The sequence below is a fragment of the Sinocyclocheilus rhinocerous genome, unplaced genomic scaffold (genome assembly GCF_001515625.1).
Source record: "Sinocyclocheilus rhinocerous isolate Xijiao unplaced genomic scaffold, SAMN03320098_v1.1 scaffold40, whole genome shotgun sequence".
Taxonomy (NCBI): domain Eukaryota; kingdom Metazoa; phylum Chordata; class Actinopteri; order Cypriniformes; family Cyprinidae; genus Sinocyclocheilus; species Sinocyclocheilus rhinocerous.
In genome coordinates, this window is record NW_015624837.1 from 340987 (window position 1) to 355960 (window position 14974).

A 14974-nucleotide genomic window follows, 5' to 3' on the forward strand; every position below is an offset into this window, starting at 1 on the left:
CACTGTCATATTCATGTCATTTTCACTGTGTGCTGTATGTAAAATGAGTGTTACCTTGGCTTTATTTGAAAAAATATGATTCCCAATGCACACAAACTTCTCAGAATACTGAGTGCCCTGTTGGTTACAGTGTTTACTTCCTTTTTAATTATATTTTTATTAAATATTTATTTATTTATTATGTCTTCTAGAGTATAAGTATGTTTATTTTACACGTTTATTTCTTAATCCATTTTCAAATGATTTCAAATTTCTTAAATATGAATTAAAATTAATACAATTATATCGACTTTGCTTTCCAAGATATCGGCATCGGTATCGGCTGTCAAAAAACCCATATCGGTCGACCACTAGTTTTATTCCTTCAGACGAGTTGGAATATAGTATACAAGTCATATGGATGATACTTTTTATTGTGTTTTTTTTTAAATATTTTTGGAGCTTGACAGCCTCTGGTTACAATACAGTGTGGTGTAGGACAAGAATTGTGAAAAAGATTTGTACTTTTGTGATCCTCAAAAGAAATAACAGCATACAGGTTCAAAACGACATGATGGGTGAGGAAATAATGGCAGAATTGCCTTAAATTCTGAGTTCCCCTTCAATCTGCCTCTTAAAACTCATTCTGGTGATTTTGAAGAGACAGTGAAGGGCAACTGACTCTCGTCTTGCTTCTCAAACACGTCTGTGGTGTCTGATCACCTTCTCACACAAACAAAGACGCAAATCCTCAGACACGCATATGCGCGCATAACAGGCCTCCTAAATCTCCAGCTTGCATTTAGCACTTTGACAAATTATTTTCCATCTCATTGGTCAAGGTGACAGAAAATAGATATTTTTTTTGTAATTTCCTCTTATTTAGATTGTATCAGTTCATTACAGATAAATCAAGACCTTGTTTGTCCCGTGATTTTGTAGCTAAAGGATTGGATATTTTATGTTGTGCATCCTACATCATCAATACTTAACAAATAATACCAGACATAAATGTCAGACACTTCAGTACAGACAATGTTGATGAATATTATCAGGTTCACATTAAGTGTAGCTGGAGAAACCTGGTTTGTAGAATAAAATATATTTATCCTAATCAATTTGCGGTTTGAAGACCCATATACGCACTCATTTGATGAGGGTTGTGAGAAAACACATGCAGGCTACCTCAGATGTAAATGAATGAATTATTTTAAGCAAACTCCGTCTTACATTAAATTACCCTTATAATTAAATCACTTTCCACTGTTTTTGCCGTAACTGTGTTTACTTGCGAGACGTGATGAGTAATGTGGCTTTTACGCGCCGCATTAAGCCAAGTTTGCAGAGACGCGTAAAGAGATTGCGGTGAGAAGAAAGACTCAAAGACACTACTCTCTCTGTTTCATCTGTTAGAAGAGCAGCGCTCGGTAATGGAAGGAGACAGCGCGGTAGACATATAGCGTTCGACAACACCCTCCCCCCATCCTCATGAAAACTGCACGAGAAAATGCAGCTGCAGGCAAAACTGATGCAGCCATCTAATAAAACGTACTCTGTGCACTTCATCAAGCTAGACTGACACACACACCACAAGCACCTACCTCACACCTGCCGAGCGGCGCATCTTGTGCCATCAGGGCAATCGCGTTACATTAAACGCATTACTCCGCGATGGGTACCATTGCGCCAGGGGCCAGAAAGAGGAGTCTTTTAATTTTGAAGAACCAAAATTAAACAACATAGGAGGCACTCTATGCAAGTAACACGCAAGGACGACGGGACTACCAATATTAACAATCGGATAAACATAATAATTGCTCACCCCCTTCAGCAGGTCTTTATCTAATAATCAGTAATAAGGTCTCATTTGTTGCCATGTCTAATAATAGTGAGCGATTATTTTAGCCTGCTGTAATACCCTGAGAGGTCCTCACATAATAAATGGTGATTAACAAGAGTGAAATGTGTAATTTACCTATGGACCCGCCTAATTGCTATACGGAAAATCAGCGTTTTACCTCTCACATATGTGTGAGAGCGAAGAAACAATCGCAAAAACAATGCAACACACACACACACACACACACACACACACACACACACACTGAAAGCAGATGGGTTGAAAGCCACCTATGAGAGAGAAATTCAGCCTGTGCTCGCTGATGTGTGTTTCTCTGTGAGAGAAAGGATGGAAATTTCCATGGAGATGGAAAATTGGCTTTTGCACCCTTTTTATTGACATTGATAGTAGAGAAAAGACAGGAAATGTTCAGGGAGTGATGTGAGTTTAACTTTTCCTTCATGAGCATCATGATTCATGATTCAATGTGTTACTGCTGGGCTAAGGCACAATTGTATAGTTTGTAGAGCTGTGTATCAATACAGATTTCCTGATTCAATTCGATTCAGATTCAGAAGATCTTGATTTAATTGGATGCCAATTCATTTGGATGTGTTTTTTGGTTATAAAGTCCATTTTTCTGAAATATGAAAGAAATGTTCTCTCTGCTAATGCTGTATATATATTTATATAATTGTTATATTGTATTTCAGACTGATATGAAATCTGTAATTTGTCTTTTTGAAAAAGATCCGGGTCATAAGATTCATTAATTTTGGGTACACTAGTCGCAGTGTGTATTTGTGATTCACTAAAAAGATTCAATTCAAAAAGAGTCATTTGTTTGTGAATTGGACTAGCTATATTGGTCAAGTTCTGTGTGTGTTTTTGCATGCAACACGCAAGGACTGTTGACGGAATTTGTGAAAAGTTAATTGTTATTATCTGAGAAAATGTTATGTTAATGTTATTTGGAGAATTTAATTGGAAACTCCAATTTTAAAGTAAATTTGAAAAATTTACTACGATGAGCCTTGTGAAGATCATTTGTTTACAAATTTGACATGCTATTAATAGCTAATTAACCATGCAGGATGGCTCGTATCTGCCTGCACATGACAGACTTCATGTATATTTCAGTGATTAGTCTTGTAAACATTCTTGTTAAATAATATGCAAATTGATAATGCATATTCAACGGTCTATGCATGTTTGCATCAAGGTGGCCAGAATTGAAGTATCAAACCCACCTTAGTGTGCTTACAGGTGTTTTTATTAATAGTTCATGTCCTGACAGGACTGATGAACAGTAAAATGAATCCCTGTCAGTAATCGTACGTCCACTGCAGCTATACCGTGTCAGTTTAACGTTTGGCGAGAAATCACGTGCGCCATCCACCTGGACTGGATAATGAGAGCTGGCGTTCTGCTTGAAAGATGAAAAATGTCAGACAAATGAGCCCAGTCAATACGTGGCTCCTCGCAAACAAATGTGTGCTGACAGGAGAGCGTCCCGGCGTCTCTCTAAGTTCTGGGCGTGTAATTGTCTGTCTGTGTTCTCTAATTGCGGCATAATAAATAAAGCACATTCATTTGTTTATGTCTGTACTTCTAATGCGATTCCCTCCAGTGCTGTGCCGCAGATACCTCTCAACTCGGCTTTTTCTCAGTTTTCTCTCTTTTTCCCTCCCCTCATCCCTCTCTCTCTTTGTCTCCTCGTCCTCCTGTTCCTCCGTTCCTCAGCACACCTGGGGGCCTGCAGGGGATGTCTCAGCATGAATAATGCAGGAGAGCTTCAGAAGTTGTACCTGCTCTCCTTTCCTACCATCTCTCTCTCTCTTTTCTCTGCTTCTTTCTCGATCTCTCTCTCTCTCTCTGTCAGTGCACACTTTCCATCTCTCGCTCTCCTTGTCCTCACTTTTCAAGTAAAACCATTATTCCCTTGCGGAGGAGCGGAATGTGATTTCCTGTGTGCTTGTTTTTTTTTGTAAAAAAAAAGATGTTTGCCGTTTAAAAACAAAGGCAGGCCTGCACTCAGTCCACCCACTCTCTCTCTTTTGCAGTGGATTTCGTTGACTGTGGCAGAGGTTCTGGCTTGCGTTTTGAGAGCGGAGACCCTGCGGATTTCCGGATAGAGGCCGACGGGACGGTTGTCGCAGCGCGAACCCTGCAGCTCTCTGACAGGAAGGGGCGGAGCTTGGAGATTAAGGCCAAGGACGTGAAGTCTCAAGAGCAATGGCTGGTGCACGTCAACTTCACCCAACCCAAGCAGGTAAGAAATCATGCACTCTCGCACATTAACAGCGAACGGCGGCTGCGTGGCTGCGAATTCACACTAATTATAACCGTGTCAGATCGCTAACAGCGCATGGCGTTTCTAAACTAGCCTCATGCTGCAATTACACCATCAAACAGCCATTGTGCGAATGTGAGCTCACAAAAATGTCCCTCTTCATCCGTAGGCCCTATGTGACAAAGCCAAAGCTCTAATAAAACTATATTAGAAAATTAGCAGAGCACTAACACATTGATAGTAGGGCTGTAATTAATGTTTAACGATGCTAAATAGACATTAAGGCAAGAGGATACATTAGACAGCGGAGATCTGGACCCTCAGCTTGGGAACACTAACCATATGTCTCATAGCCCTGCCTTCTGCTTGGAGACAAGAAGAATTTACTCTTTATTACTGATACACACATGCCCACACACTGCCGCCAAGGGGAAGGAGGACGAGAGGAGCCAGTGGGAGAGAGAGCAGATAAGGGCGAGATAAAGGTTGAGATGGTTGAGGAGGCAAAGGAGGAGAGGGTGAAGGGTTTAGACTAAGGCTGGCCAGTCACGATGCATTCCCGATGAGTTTGCTGCAATATTCAAACCAAACAACACTGGGAATATCACTGCGATTTTAATGAGCTTTTAATTTGGCCATTAAGCTTTTTAAAGAACGTGTCATTAGACTAGTTTTGCAACCGGTCTCCTTCCTTGTCTTGTGAGATTTAACTGCATCTGTGATTTAAAGTAGCAAAAGCAATGTTAAAATGGGTATGTTTGATTAATTTGCGTTTTAATGAATTGATTCAAAACTTAACGATTCGTCATTACTCAAACGTGGTATAAGTCTGCATGGCATTTTTTGGGGATTAAACTGGTTAAGTAAAAATATATGTAACCGTTCAAAAGTTTGGAAAGATCGGTACGATTTTTAAATGTTTTTGAAAGAAGGAAAACAGTAATATTATAATGTATTTTATGTCTTTACTTTTACTTTTGATAAGTTTAATGCATTCTTGGAAAGTAAAAGTATTCATTTCTTTAAAAAATCGTACTGACACCAGTCCTTTGAACGGTAGTGTAGATAAATTTAGCTTTTTATTACTATGTATTGATTTATTGGTGCATGTGAGTGAAAATTATTATATTCAGGGTTCCCATGATCTTGAAAAACATCATGGAATTCAATGTTCCAAAAAAAAAGTGCTTTCCAGGGCTGCAAAAATCATTGAAATTAATAAATGGTAATTAATGAAATCTTAAAAGGCCATGGTCCATAGACAATATAAATATTTCTAGACAAGATCAAGTATTTCTTTAGCTACAGATGACTTGATAAGGTGTAAACTCTATAACAATTTTTATCAAGTAATCAGAAATGGCTAATTCATGGATATATCATATAAATTTGTTGGCCAGAAAGTATGGGAACCCTGTATACATTATTCTCGAGATAATTTAGTGAAATTGTGGAAAAACATTCCTTGCTTATTGTAGAGTAATTTCTTATTGTTTTATTATTCTTGCATTGAACATTCTGAATGTTTAATGCTAGAAAAAAATAAACATGTTAAATGAAATGAAATCTCAGAGTGATAAAATAAACAAAAATAAATTAAAAAAAAAAAATATATATATATATATATATATATATATCGAATATCATCAAAAGCCCAGCCCCGTTTCTAGGGATAAGAAGAAAGAGAGAGGCAGGAAATGTGGAATGAGAGAGAAATGAGATAAATGAAAAGTTAACGAGAAGGAACAGAGGTGAAAGATGTTTTTCCATCAATTCAGTTGATGTGTATGTTGTCGGTGAGTTTGTTTGAAGAGATGGTGTGACTGTGAGAAGGTACAAGGGTAATGAGTTAGCTCATCCCCTGAGTCAAAGCAGAGAGAGAGAGAAAAACGAGAGAATCTACCTCGCTTCTTCAACAACAAACTGCCACCCACCCCCATGTGTCTTGTCATTACCAGCAATATTTCACCACCGAGAGGAAGAGAGAAGATAGGTCAAGAAAAAGGCAGGCTTAGTTGATATCAACTGAGAGGAAATATTGAATCACCTTATAAGCGAGAACGCTTCGAGATTTTGTACTTGCATAAAGAATTCACTCTTAAATGAACATTCAGAGGGGTTTTGTTCTCTATAACACTAAGAGCAGGGCAAATGTCTGGTCAAGCACATCTCTGGCTGCATTTGGCTCTGAATAACAAGGCTCAGGGAGAAAGAAAATGGAACAATGCTGCAAACTCAACACACACACACACACACACATTCACTATGTGGGTGTTACTGCTGTGGGATTTAACGATGGAGCTGCCGTGATATTTATGACCCCATTACAGAGGGTAAAATTAATTCTGTAATTATTTGGGGATGGGGCAGATGTGTTGAAAGTGCCGCAGTGTGTAGGCTATGTGTGTGTGTTTATCACGTAATGTACATTGAGCGTGTGGGTGTTTGTGAATGTAACTGTTGTTTTTTTGCTGTTTTTTTACTTTGCCAGGTGCCAGAGATACTGTTTCCGCGGCACAGTGTGGTTGTCAAGGGTGACGGCAGTGTGAATCGCGTGAAAAGAGACTGGGTCATTCCTCCTGTCAACGTGCTTGAGAACTCCAGAAAACAATTCCCTGAAGAGCTTGTGAAAGTGAGTGTGTACACAAAGAAAAACAACACTGGTTCATCATGTGAAGTGTATTCGAAAACGTACTATCAAAATAAATGGTAATTCATTCATCGGGTTGTTATTCAAGTGCAAGAGTAACTCAATTTTATGTTTATCCTGCAATTTTGTGTGTGCGTGTTTCAGATCCAGTCAGATAAGGACAAGAGTAACTCTCTGCGCTATAGTGTGACCGGACCAGGAGCCGACCAAAACCCCACCGGCCTGTTTATCATCGACGCCATTTCAGGAATCCTGTCCGTCACCAAACCACTGGATAGAGAACACATCCCCAATTTCCATGTGAGTGTGTGTGTGTGTTTGTAAATCCACGTCCTGAGATGTCATGTAAACTTTTGTGTAGATTTCATCCAAAATATTTATATTTGCAAAATTTTTTCAGATTTATGAAATCTTACTGAATGCCTGCGTAAGGGTTTTCTCTTAAAATAAATTTTTTAATGGAATAATCCCTACTGAAATAGCCATGAGATGTGATGCAATACATTTAACAGTACTAAAACTAGGTGAAAATAGGTGATACAGATGGTACGTCAAACGTGCCCATAAATATACTGTATATTATACTTGTACATAAAATATTTTTCTTAGTTACTTTTCATAAAATATCCTTAAAACAAGGTTCATTTTTCAAATGTATGAAACCTTATGAATATTTGTGTGATTTCCTTCATAATTCAACTTAGTGGAAGATTCCCTAATGACCATAACATTGTGTTTTACTATCCATGACCTCATCTGCATATAATTTCCATATGCATATTGACATCCAGATATGTAATGCAATGCATGTCTGTAAAACAATGTTTTTAAAACAAGATCATTACCAAATTTTCCTTTTTATAGCTTATGTTCTAATGCATTTTCAAGTAATTAATTAAATTGAATGTAATTTTATATCTCCTGCGTGGTGAAAGTATAAAGATGGCATTTTTATTATAAAAGTGGTGTATAAAGGTGAAATGCAGCGTTTTGAATTGTTCAATTCATTATTTGACCACTAGAGTCTCCAAATTACCCAGTAAAAGTGTTGGTTTATTATTTCAATTTCAATTTAAAGTTTTTTTTTTTATAACTATAAATGAATGCGTAAGATAGTGTAAGCACTTTCCAGTGCTTGTTTTGAGCACACACTTTGTTTAAAGATCAGACCTTTGGTCTGTAGATCCATGCATTCCACCCAGGATAGAGAGAATCTCTCTAAAACTCCCAATAAATTATATGTGTCAGGGTTACCATGGCAGCCAGTCTGAGAATGTGACCTTTGACATCCCTCTAATCCACTGTACCATGAAGAGGAGAGCAGACAAAATTAAACTCAGAGGAGCTTATCCTAACACTAAGTCACACACACATTCATTCATTGTGCTCGCAGGGGGGCATTCCCTAAATCTGGCTTTTCCTAAGTAAGAACAATCCTCAATCTCCCCTGGAAGTAGTTGCAAACTTTTCCTGCCTGGTTTCAATACCCTTTCTCTTCACCACTGGACCCGAGAGGCTTTTAACCTCCCTCAGTGTCCACCTAATCCACATTCAGATTCAAATTATGCAGAGATTACATGAATATGAAATGATTTGCTTCCTAATGGTGCCAAAGGTGGAGCATCAGGCTTCTTTCTGTCAGCTCATGCATATATGCAGCAGACCTAAGACTGCTTTAGCACGCAAACTGCAACCAAGTCAGCTGCAGCAGTTCCTTAACACGAATAACCGCTGTAAATGAGTGTGGTGGTTAAGAGCCTCTCTTCCACTCACAGTGTACTGCCGTTGCTGTTACAATTTTTTCAATATAACTTCTGAATACTGCATCAAAAACAGCTTGTGATGGCATAAAGACACTGAAAAAATACTGCGGAACTTGTAAGACTCAAAAAGTGCAAATGTGATTCTTGTGAGCAACATACCTCACACATTCTTTCAATAAATTAATGCTTTTATTCAGCAAGGATGCATTAAATTGATCAGAAATTACTAAGTTTACAATGTTACAACAAATTCTATTTTAACTAAATGCTGTTCTTTTGAACTTTCTGTTCATCAGAGAATTCTGAAAAAAAGTTTCACGGTTTCCACAAAAATATTAAGCAGAGCAACTGTTTTTAACACTGATGATAAGAAGAAATGTTTCTTGAGCACCAAATCTGTATTTTAGAATGATTTCTGAAGGGTCATGTGACACTGAAGACTGGAGTAATGGCTGTTGAAAATTCAGCTTTGCATCACAGGAATCAATTATGTTTTTAAAAATATATTAAAACAGAAAACCGTTATCTTAAATTGTAATAATAAGTAATAAGTAAGTAATAATAATAAGCTTACTGTTTTCATTGTATTGTGATCAAATTATGCAGCCTTGTTGAGTATTAGAGACTTCTTTTTTAAAAAACACAAAAAAATGTTTTACCCTAAACGGTAGTGTAAAAGGAAATGATAGTAAATGGTAGAAATGGGGTAGATTTTGTTTGCATAGCTGCTCAGATTGAGTTTTGTTTTTCCACAACAAGTTTTCATGTGTGTTTGCGTTCACAGCTTCGTGCTCATGCCGTGGACGTCAATGGGAACCAGATGGAGAACCCCATCGACATCATCATCAATGTCATTGATATGAACGACAACCGGCCCGAGTTCACACACCAGATCTGGAACGGAACCGTGGATGAGGGCGCCAAACCAGGTACACCTGTCAGCATTCATGTTTTTAACAGTTATGACACACCTTCACCAATGAAGTGAAAACTGATGTTTATTGCTCGGCTCTAGGTACATTTGTAATGACAGTGACATCCCAGGATAAGGATGACCCAAATACAGCCAATGGGATGCTCAGATACAAGATCCTCTCCCAGACCCCAGAGAGCCCCTCCTCCAACATGTTCACTATCAACAACAAGACCGGCAAAATCATCACTGTAGCTGCAGGTCTAGATCGTGAGGTACGAAGAAGTGTGTGCTAATGCTTTGTCAACAATATGCAACAATACTGTAAACCAGAGGCACTCAACCAGTGTTAACACCAAGAGCGATAACTATATTAGTGTTCACACTAATGGACGAAAACACTCTGTGTATTATGAAGAGGTACAGTTACTTTGTCTGCTGCTTTAAATAACTAACTTTAAATGCTCAAGCTCAGGCGGATTCTGATTGGCTGTCAATGTTTTTAATTGTTCATCAGCTAGAAAGTGTCGTTCTGAGAGTGATTCCAACAATATTGTTTCTTTATTGTTATAGTTGTAGTGTGGAGTTCCTTATTTTTATAGAATTAGAATGATTATTAGAATTTATCGTTATAGTTATTGTCTTTGTTGTGAACGGGTCTTGATTTTTTTATACTGTACTATTACAGTGTTTATAACATTTTTATTTTTGAACTACCTTTCATTTTTATATTTTCAGATTTTATTCATTTTAGTTTAAGTTTTAGTAATTGTTTGTGTTTTATATTTATCTTTAATGTATTTTTGTTTTGGTTTTAGTTTTAATAATTGTAGTACTTAAACTTGTTTTATTTCAGTTAGTTGCCAAGTCAACATTTCGTTTTGTTTAAGTTTTTCATCTAATATATATATATATATATATTTTTTTTTTTTCAGCTTTATTTTAATTACCAAAAACTTTTTAATCTGTAATTTGTTTACCAATAACAACACTGTTCTCAAATGGTGGGTCAGAACCAAAAAACGTCTGTTTTGATACGGTTAAGTATTAAGATGCAAACATAATGTTTCCCAGACTCCTCATCCTGTTAACCACTGCTGTAAACATTTCTATCTTGTGTTTTCAACCTAACTTATCTTGTTATGCTTTTGGTGCCGAGCAGAAGGTGCCTCAGTACACCCTGATCATTCAGGCTACCGATATGGAGGGAAACCCCATGTATGGTCTGTCCAACACCGCCACTGCTGTCATACGCCTGCTGGATGTCAATGACAACACTCCAGAGTTCACCCGAGAGACTGTGAGTGACACACACACACTTGAACACGCGTCTCACCAAAGCCATCTTTGCTGAAAATCGATCTCTCTCTGTCTGTCTCTGTAGTTCCATGGTGAGGTCCCAGAGAACCGTGTGAATGTGATAGTGACGAATCTCACCGTGACTGACAAAGATGAACCGGGGACTCCAGCCTGGAATGCAGTGTACCGGATCATATCAGGGGACCCAACCGGACGCTTTTCCATCCCTACTGATCCTGTTACTAATGAAGGCCTCGTCACCGTCGTCAAGGTAACACGCACAACAACACATTAAGCTTACTAAGAAATGAACATACTGACAAATGGTCTGGAACAAAGTATGTAAGTGGTTCTGCTCCGGGTTTTACAAATCCTGCTTACTCATGAGAGAAATCGGAGCAGCAGAAAATTACTGTACTTCCAAATATCCCTCTACTTCCATTCCAGTCCGCACCGCTCATATACTCTGGTCTGGAATGTCATAAACAGAGAAGTGGAGTGATACAAACAGTGAAAAGTCCCAGGACTCTGCTCAACCAATCAGATTCATGGACCGGAACTAATTGTTGTATAAATGCTGTAATTGGGTTGCGCTGCTATTCGCTAGAATCTCGCTGGAGTCCCTTAGGCAGGGGTTCAAATACAGAGCAAAAGACGGTCTCCATGGAAACAGCTTCCACCTGCTGTTCAGCTGAGTTAATGGTTAATGTCTCTTAATTGAGAATGAGTCATTCATTAATTATTATTCAAACATTTCTCCTTTGTGTATTTAATTGCAACACGATCCATTCATTGTATCATTTTGATTCTTTTTTCTAACAGATTATGACACTGTTAACTTGATTATGTGTGTTTGTGTATCCTTGTATACAGCCAATTGATTATGAGATGAATCGATCATTCATGCTGACTGTTGTCGCTGACAATGAGGTGCCGCTGGCGAGTGGGATCCATCGCACCCGCCAGTCTACATCCACCGTGTCCATACGTGTCATCGACGTGAACGAAAGCCCAAATTTTGACCCCAACCCCAAACAGGTCAAACTGGAGGAAGGCCTTCCACAGTGGTCGATGCTAACGACTTTTACAGCTCATGATCCAGACAGATACATGCAGCAGACTATTAGGTATTAAAACATACACACACATGCATGTTACATGTACACGTATAGGCCAGCTCTTATGTATGCTTTTTGGAAAAGATTTTTTGAAATAGCAGAGTTGGATACACTATGAAGACCAAAGCAGAGCTTTCTTGCTAGTCCAGCCAGAACATTTATGGAAACTAAGCTGCAAAAATGCATCACTCAGAAATCATCGCTCAGTCAATATTATAGTAATAATATATTAGAGGTTATTTACATATAGAAGTCTTTAAAGGTGAAGCAGCAAAAAAAAGAGGTTGCAAAATAGTCATGTAAAATGGATGGTAATGAATATGGCCTGTTTAATTAATTGTTAATGGCTATGTTCGGAAAGGAATACTAGCTTACTACTTACTGAGTATTTCATAATTTAAATTGTACACGGTCTAATATTTTTTTAAATAAAATGAAAAAGAGTAGGCATTATGCAATGATAAATGTTTAAACGTTTAAACACTACCCTGCTACATTTTTGTCACATGACCTCATTATTTGTTTTATTTATTGATAAACAATATTGATAAAACATTGATAAACATTTTTTTATCAAACATTGATAAAATAATGTAATCTAAAAATGCCATTTGGCAGTGCTGTCAAATGACAGTTTAAAATAAAATGTTACAATTGATAATATTTCTGATTCATGCGTCACACTGATTGTTATTTTAGTATTATTTATATACTATTATAGTATTTATTAATAATTTGAAATGAATTAGCTTTTATTTGTATATTTTCAGTTTTCATTTTAATTTTACTTTTAAGTTTTAGTAATTTTATGTGCTTTTTAAATATTTCTATATATCTTTAATTTATTTTTGTTTCAGTTTTAGATTTAGTAATTTCAGTACTTCAGCTTACACGTTAAACCTTCAAAGTTTTGTAAGTTTTATTTTTATTTAATTTTTTTAGGTCAGTTACCAAAAACATTATAATAGTTTTAGTTATAGCAATAACAACACTGGTCACACTGGAAATGTAAGGTCAAGTTAAAAGCATTGCATTGTGGGATACATTCCTCAGTTGTTGAACCCATTTATTTTGACAAATGGAGTAAATGTTAACCACCCTTGTATGGTGTGTTTTAAAGGTACTCTAAATTGTTTGACCCCGCCAACTGGCTAGAGATCGACCCCAACAACGGACGAATTTCCACCATTGCTGTCCTGGACCGAGAATCTCCATATGTCAAAAACAACCTCTACAACGCCACATTCATGGCCGCTGATAACGGTAGGAGCAACTGTGTTTGAATGCGTATGTATGCAGAAGCAGTTGAGATTGAGTGATTCCATTGATTTTAGCTCTAGGGAGGAATTGCAACCGGAACAAACTGCAACCGTGATATACACGGGCCCACACATCCATGTTAATGATCACACCAACAACATATGCAAACTCATTCGGAATGTCTATGGGTTTCACTTTCTCTGGGTTTTTTTCTTTGAAGCAACCTCTCCCTCTCTTTCTAACACACACATATGCACATACACTACCCGCTGTGTGAAAGAGTCTACAGAAGTCTGCTAGGCCCTATTCTGCTGTGGTGTTTAACATTCTTGCTGCATCAGAGCTGTGAAACAAACCCCCCTCACACACACACGCTGTAAATTTGAAAGCTTGTCTCCAGAAGCACCTACTAAACAGTTGTACCATTTCGTATGCGGTATTTTAGCAGAAAAATCTACCTGTAATCCAGTTTATCTAGACACTAAATGCACTGAATTAGCGAAGCACTGTATGTAAATTAAGTCATTGTCAATCTTTTTAGCACAAACACACCTTTCTATGTAAATTAGGCTTGTTATAGATCAGCACTATTTGTGCAAACTCAACGGTAGTTGCATGGTCAATTATCATTGTGCTGGAAAGCAGGGGATAATTTTATTAAGCGATTTTATTTCATTTAAATATTAAACAAATTTTTCCAATTGAAAGGGTTGTTTGTATACATTTTCCAGTGATAATTGCAGCTGTAATTCATAAAATGATGGAGGTTAGTGTTATATCCAGCTGTGTGGTGCAGTCAAGTGCACTTTCTGTCTTTTAAAGGTGTCTGGATCACAGTGGTGCAGTGATGCTGTACAGTTACTGAAAAGTATTTTGTATTGTAGAAGTCTGCTGTATCCACCACAATCGAGCACTCAGAACCAATCTGGGGTGTATACTGTATATCCATATACAGTGGGTAAAGAAAAGAATAACCTCCTTTTAAAATAATCACATTTTGTTGCTTTGCAGCCTGAAATTAAGACGGACACAGTTTTTGTTTTATCCAGTTGTATTCAGTGCAACTTATAACATCCAAGTGAAAGATATAACACCCACATGTCAGGGAAAAAAAAAAACTGAATCACTGAATTGGAAAAAGGATCAAAATTACTTGTAAAGTCAATCAGGTGTAGAGAATCGCCTTCTCAATGGCACACAAAGCCATTTGACTTTCAGCTGTGATCAGCTGTGGTCAACCCCATAACGAATAAAGTTGTGGACAGGCACAAGTCAGGAGATTGATACAAAAATAGCGAAGCACTGTATGTAAATTAAGTCATTGTCAATCTTTCTAGCACAAACACACCTTTCTATGTAAATTAGGCTTGTTATAGATCAGCACTATTTGTGCAAACTCAACGCTAGTTGCATGGCCAATTATCATTGTGCTGGAAAGCAGGGGATAATTTTATTAAGCGATTTTATTTCATTTAAATATTAAACAAATTTTTCCAATTGAAAGGGTTGTTTGTATACATTTTCCAGTGATAATTGCAGCTGTAATTCATAAAATGATGGAGGTTAGTGTTATATCCAGCTGTGTGGTGCAGTCAAGTGCACTTTCTGTCTTTTAAAGGTGTCTGGATCACAGTGGTGCAGTGATGCTGTACAGTTACTGAAAAGTATTTTGTATTGTAGAAGTCTGCTGTATCCACCACAATCGAGCACTCAGAACCAATCTGGGGTGTATACTGTATATCCATATACAGTGGGTAAAGAAAAGAATAACCTCCTTTTAAAATAATCACATTTTGTTGCTTTGCAGCCTGAAATTAAGACGGACACAGTTTTTGTTTTATCCAGTTGTATTCAGTGCA

At 37.5% G+C, this 14974-nt stretch overlaps 1 protein-coding gene across 1 annotated transcript in view; it reads left to right on the forward strand.

Annotated features, from left to right (window-relative positions):
• The window catches only part of cdh2 (cadherin 2, type 1, N-cadherin (neuronal)), a 47619-nt gene that overhangs the window by 24037 nt on the left and 8608 nt on the right, over window positions 1–14974 (forward strand). Inside the window, exons 3-11 of the mRNA XM_016560056.1 lie at window positions 3883–4091; window positions 6604–6744; window positions 6907–7062; window positions 9310–9454; window positions 9541–9713; window positions 10601–10738; window positions 10823–11008; window positions 11611–11864; window positions 12976–13118. Coding sequence (XP_016415542.1) covers window positions 3883–4091; window positions 6604–6744; window positions 6907–7062; window positions 9310–9454; window positions 9541–9713; window positions 10601–10738; window positions 10823–11008; window positions 11611–11864; window positions 12976–13118 — 1545 coding nt within the window. The remainder of the gene's footprint in view (window positions 1–3882; window positions 4092–6603; window positions 6745–6906; window positions 7063–9309; window positions 9455–9540; window positions 9714–10600; window positions 10739–10822; window positions 11009–11610; window positions 11865–12975; window positions 13119–14974) is intronic.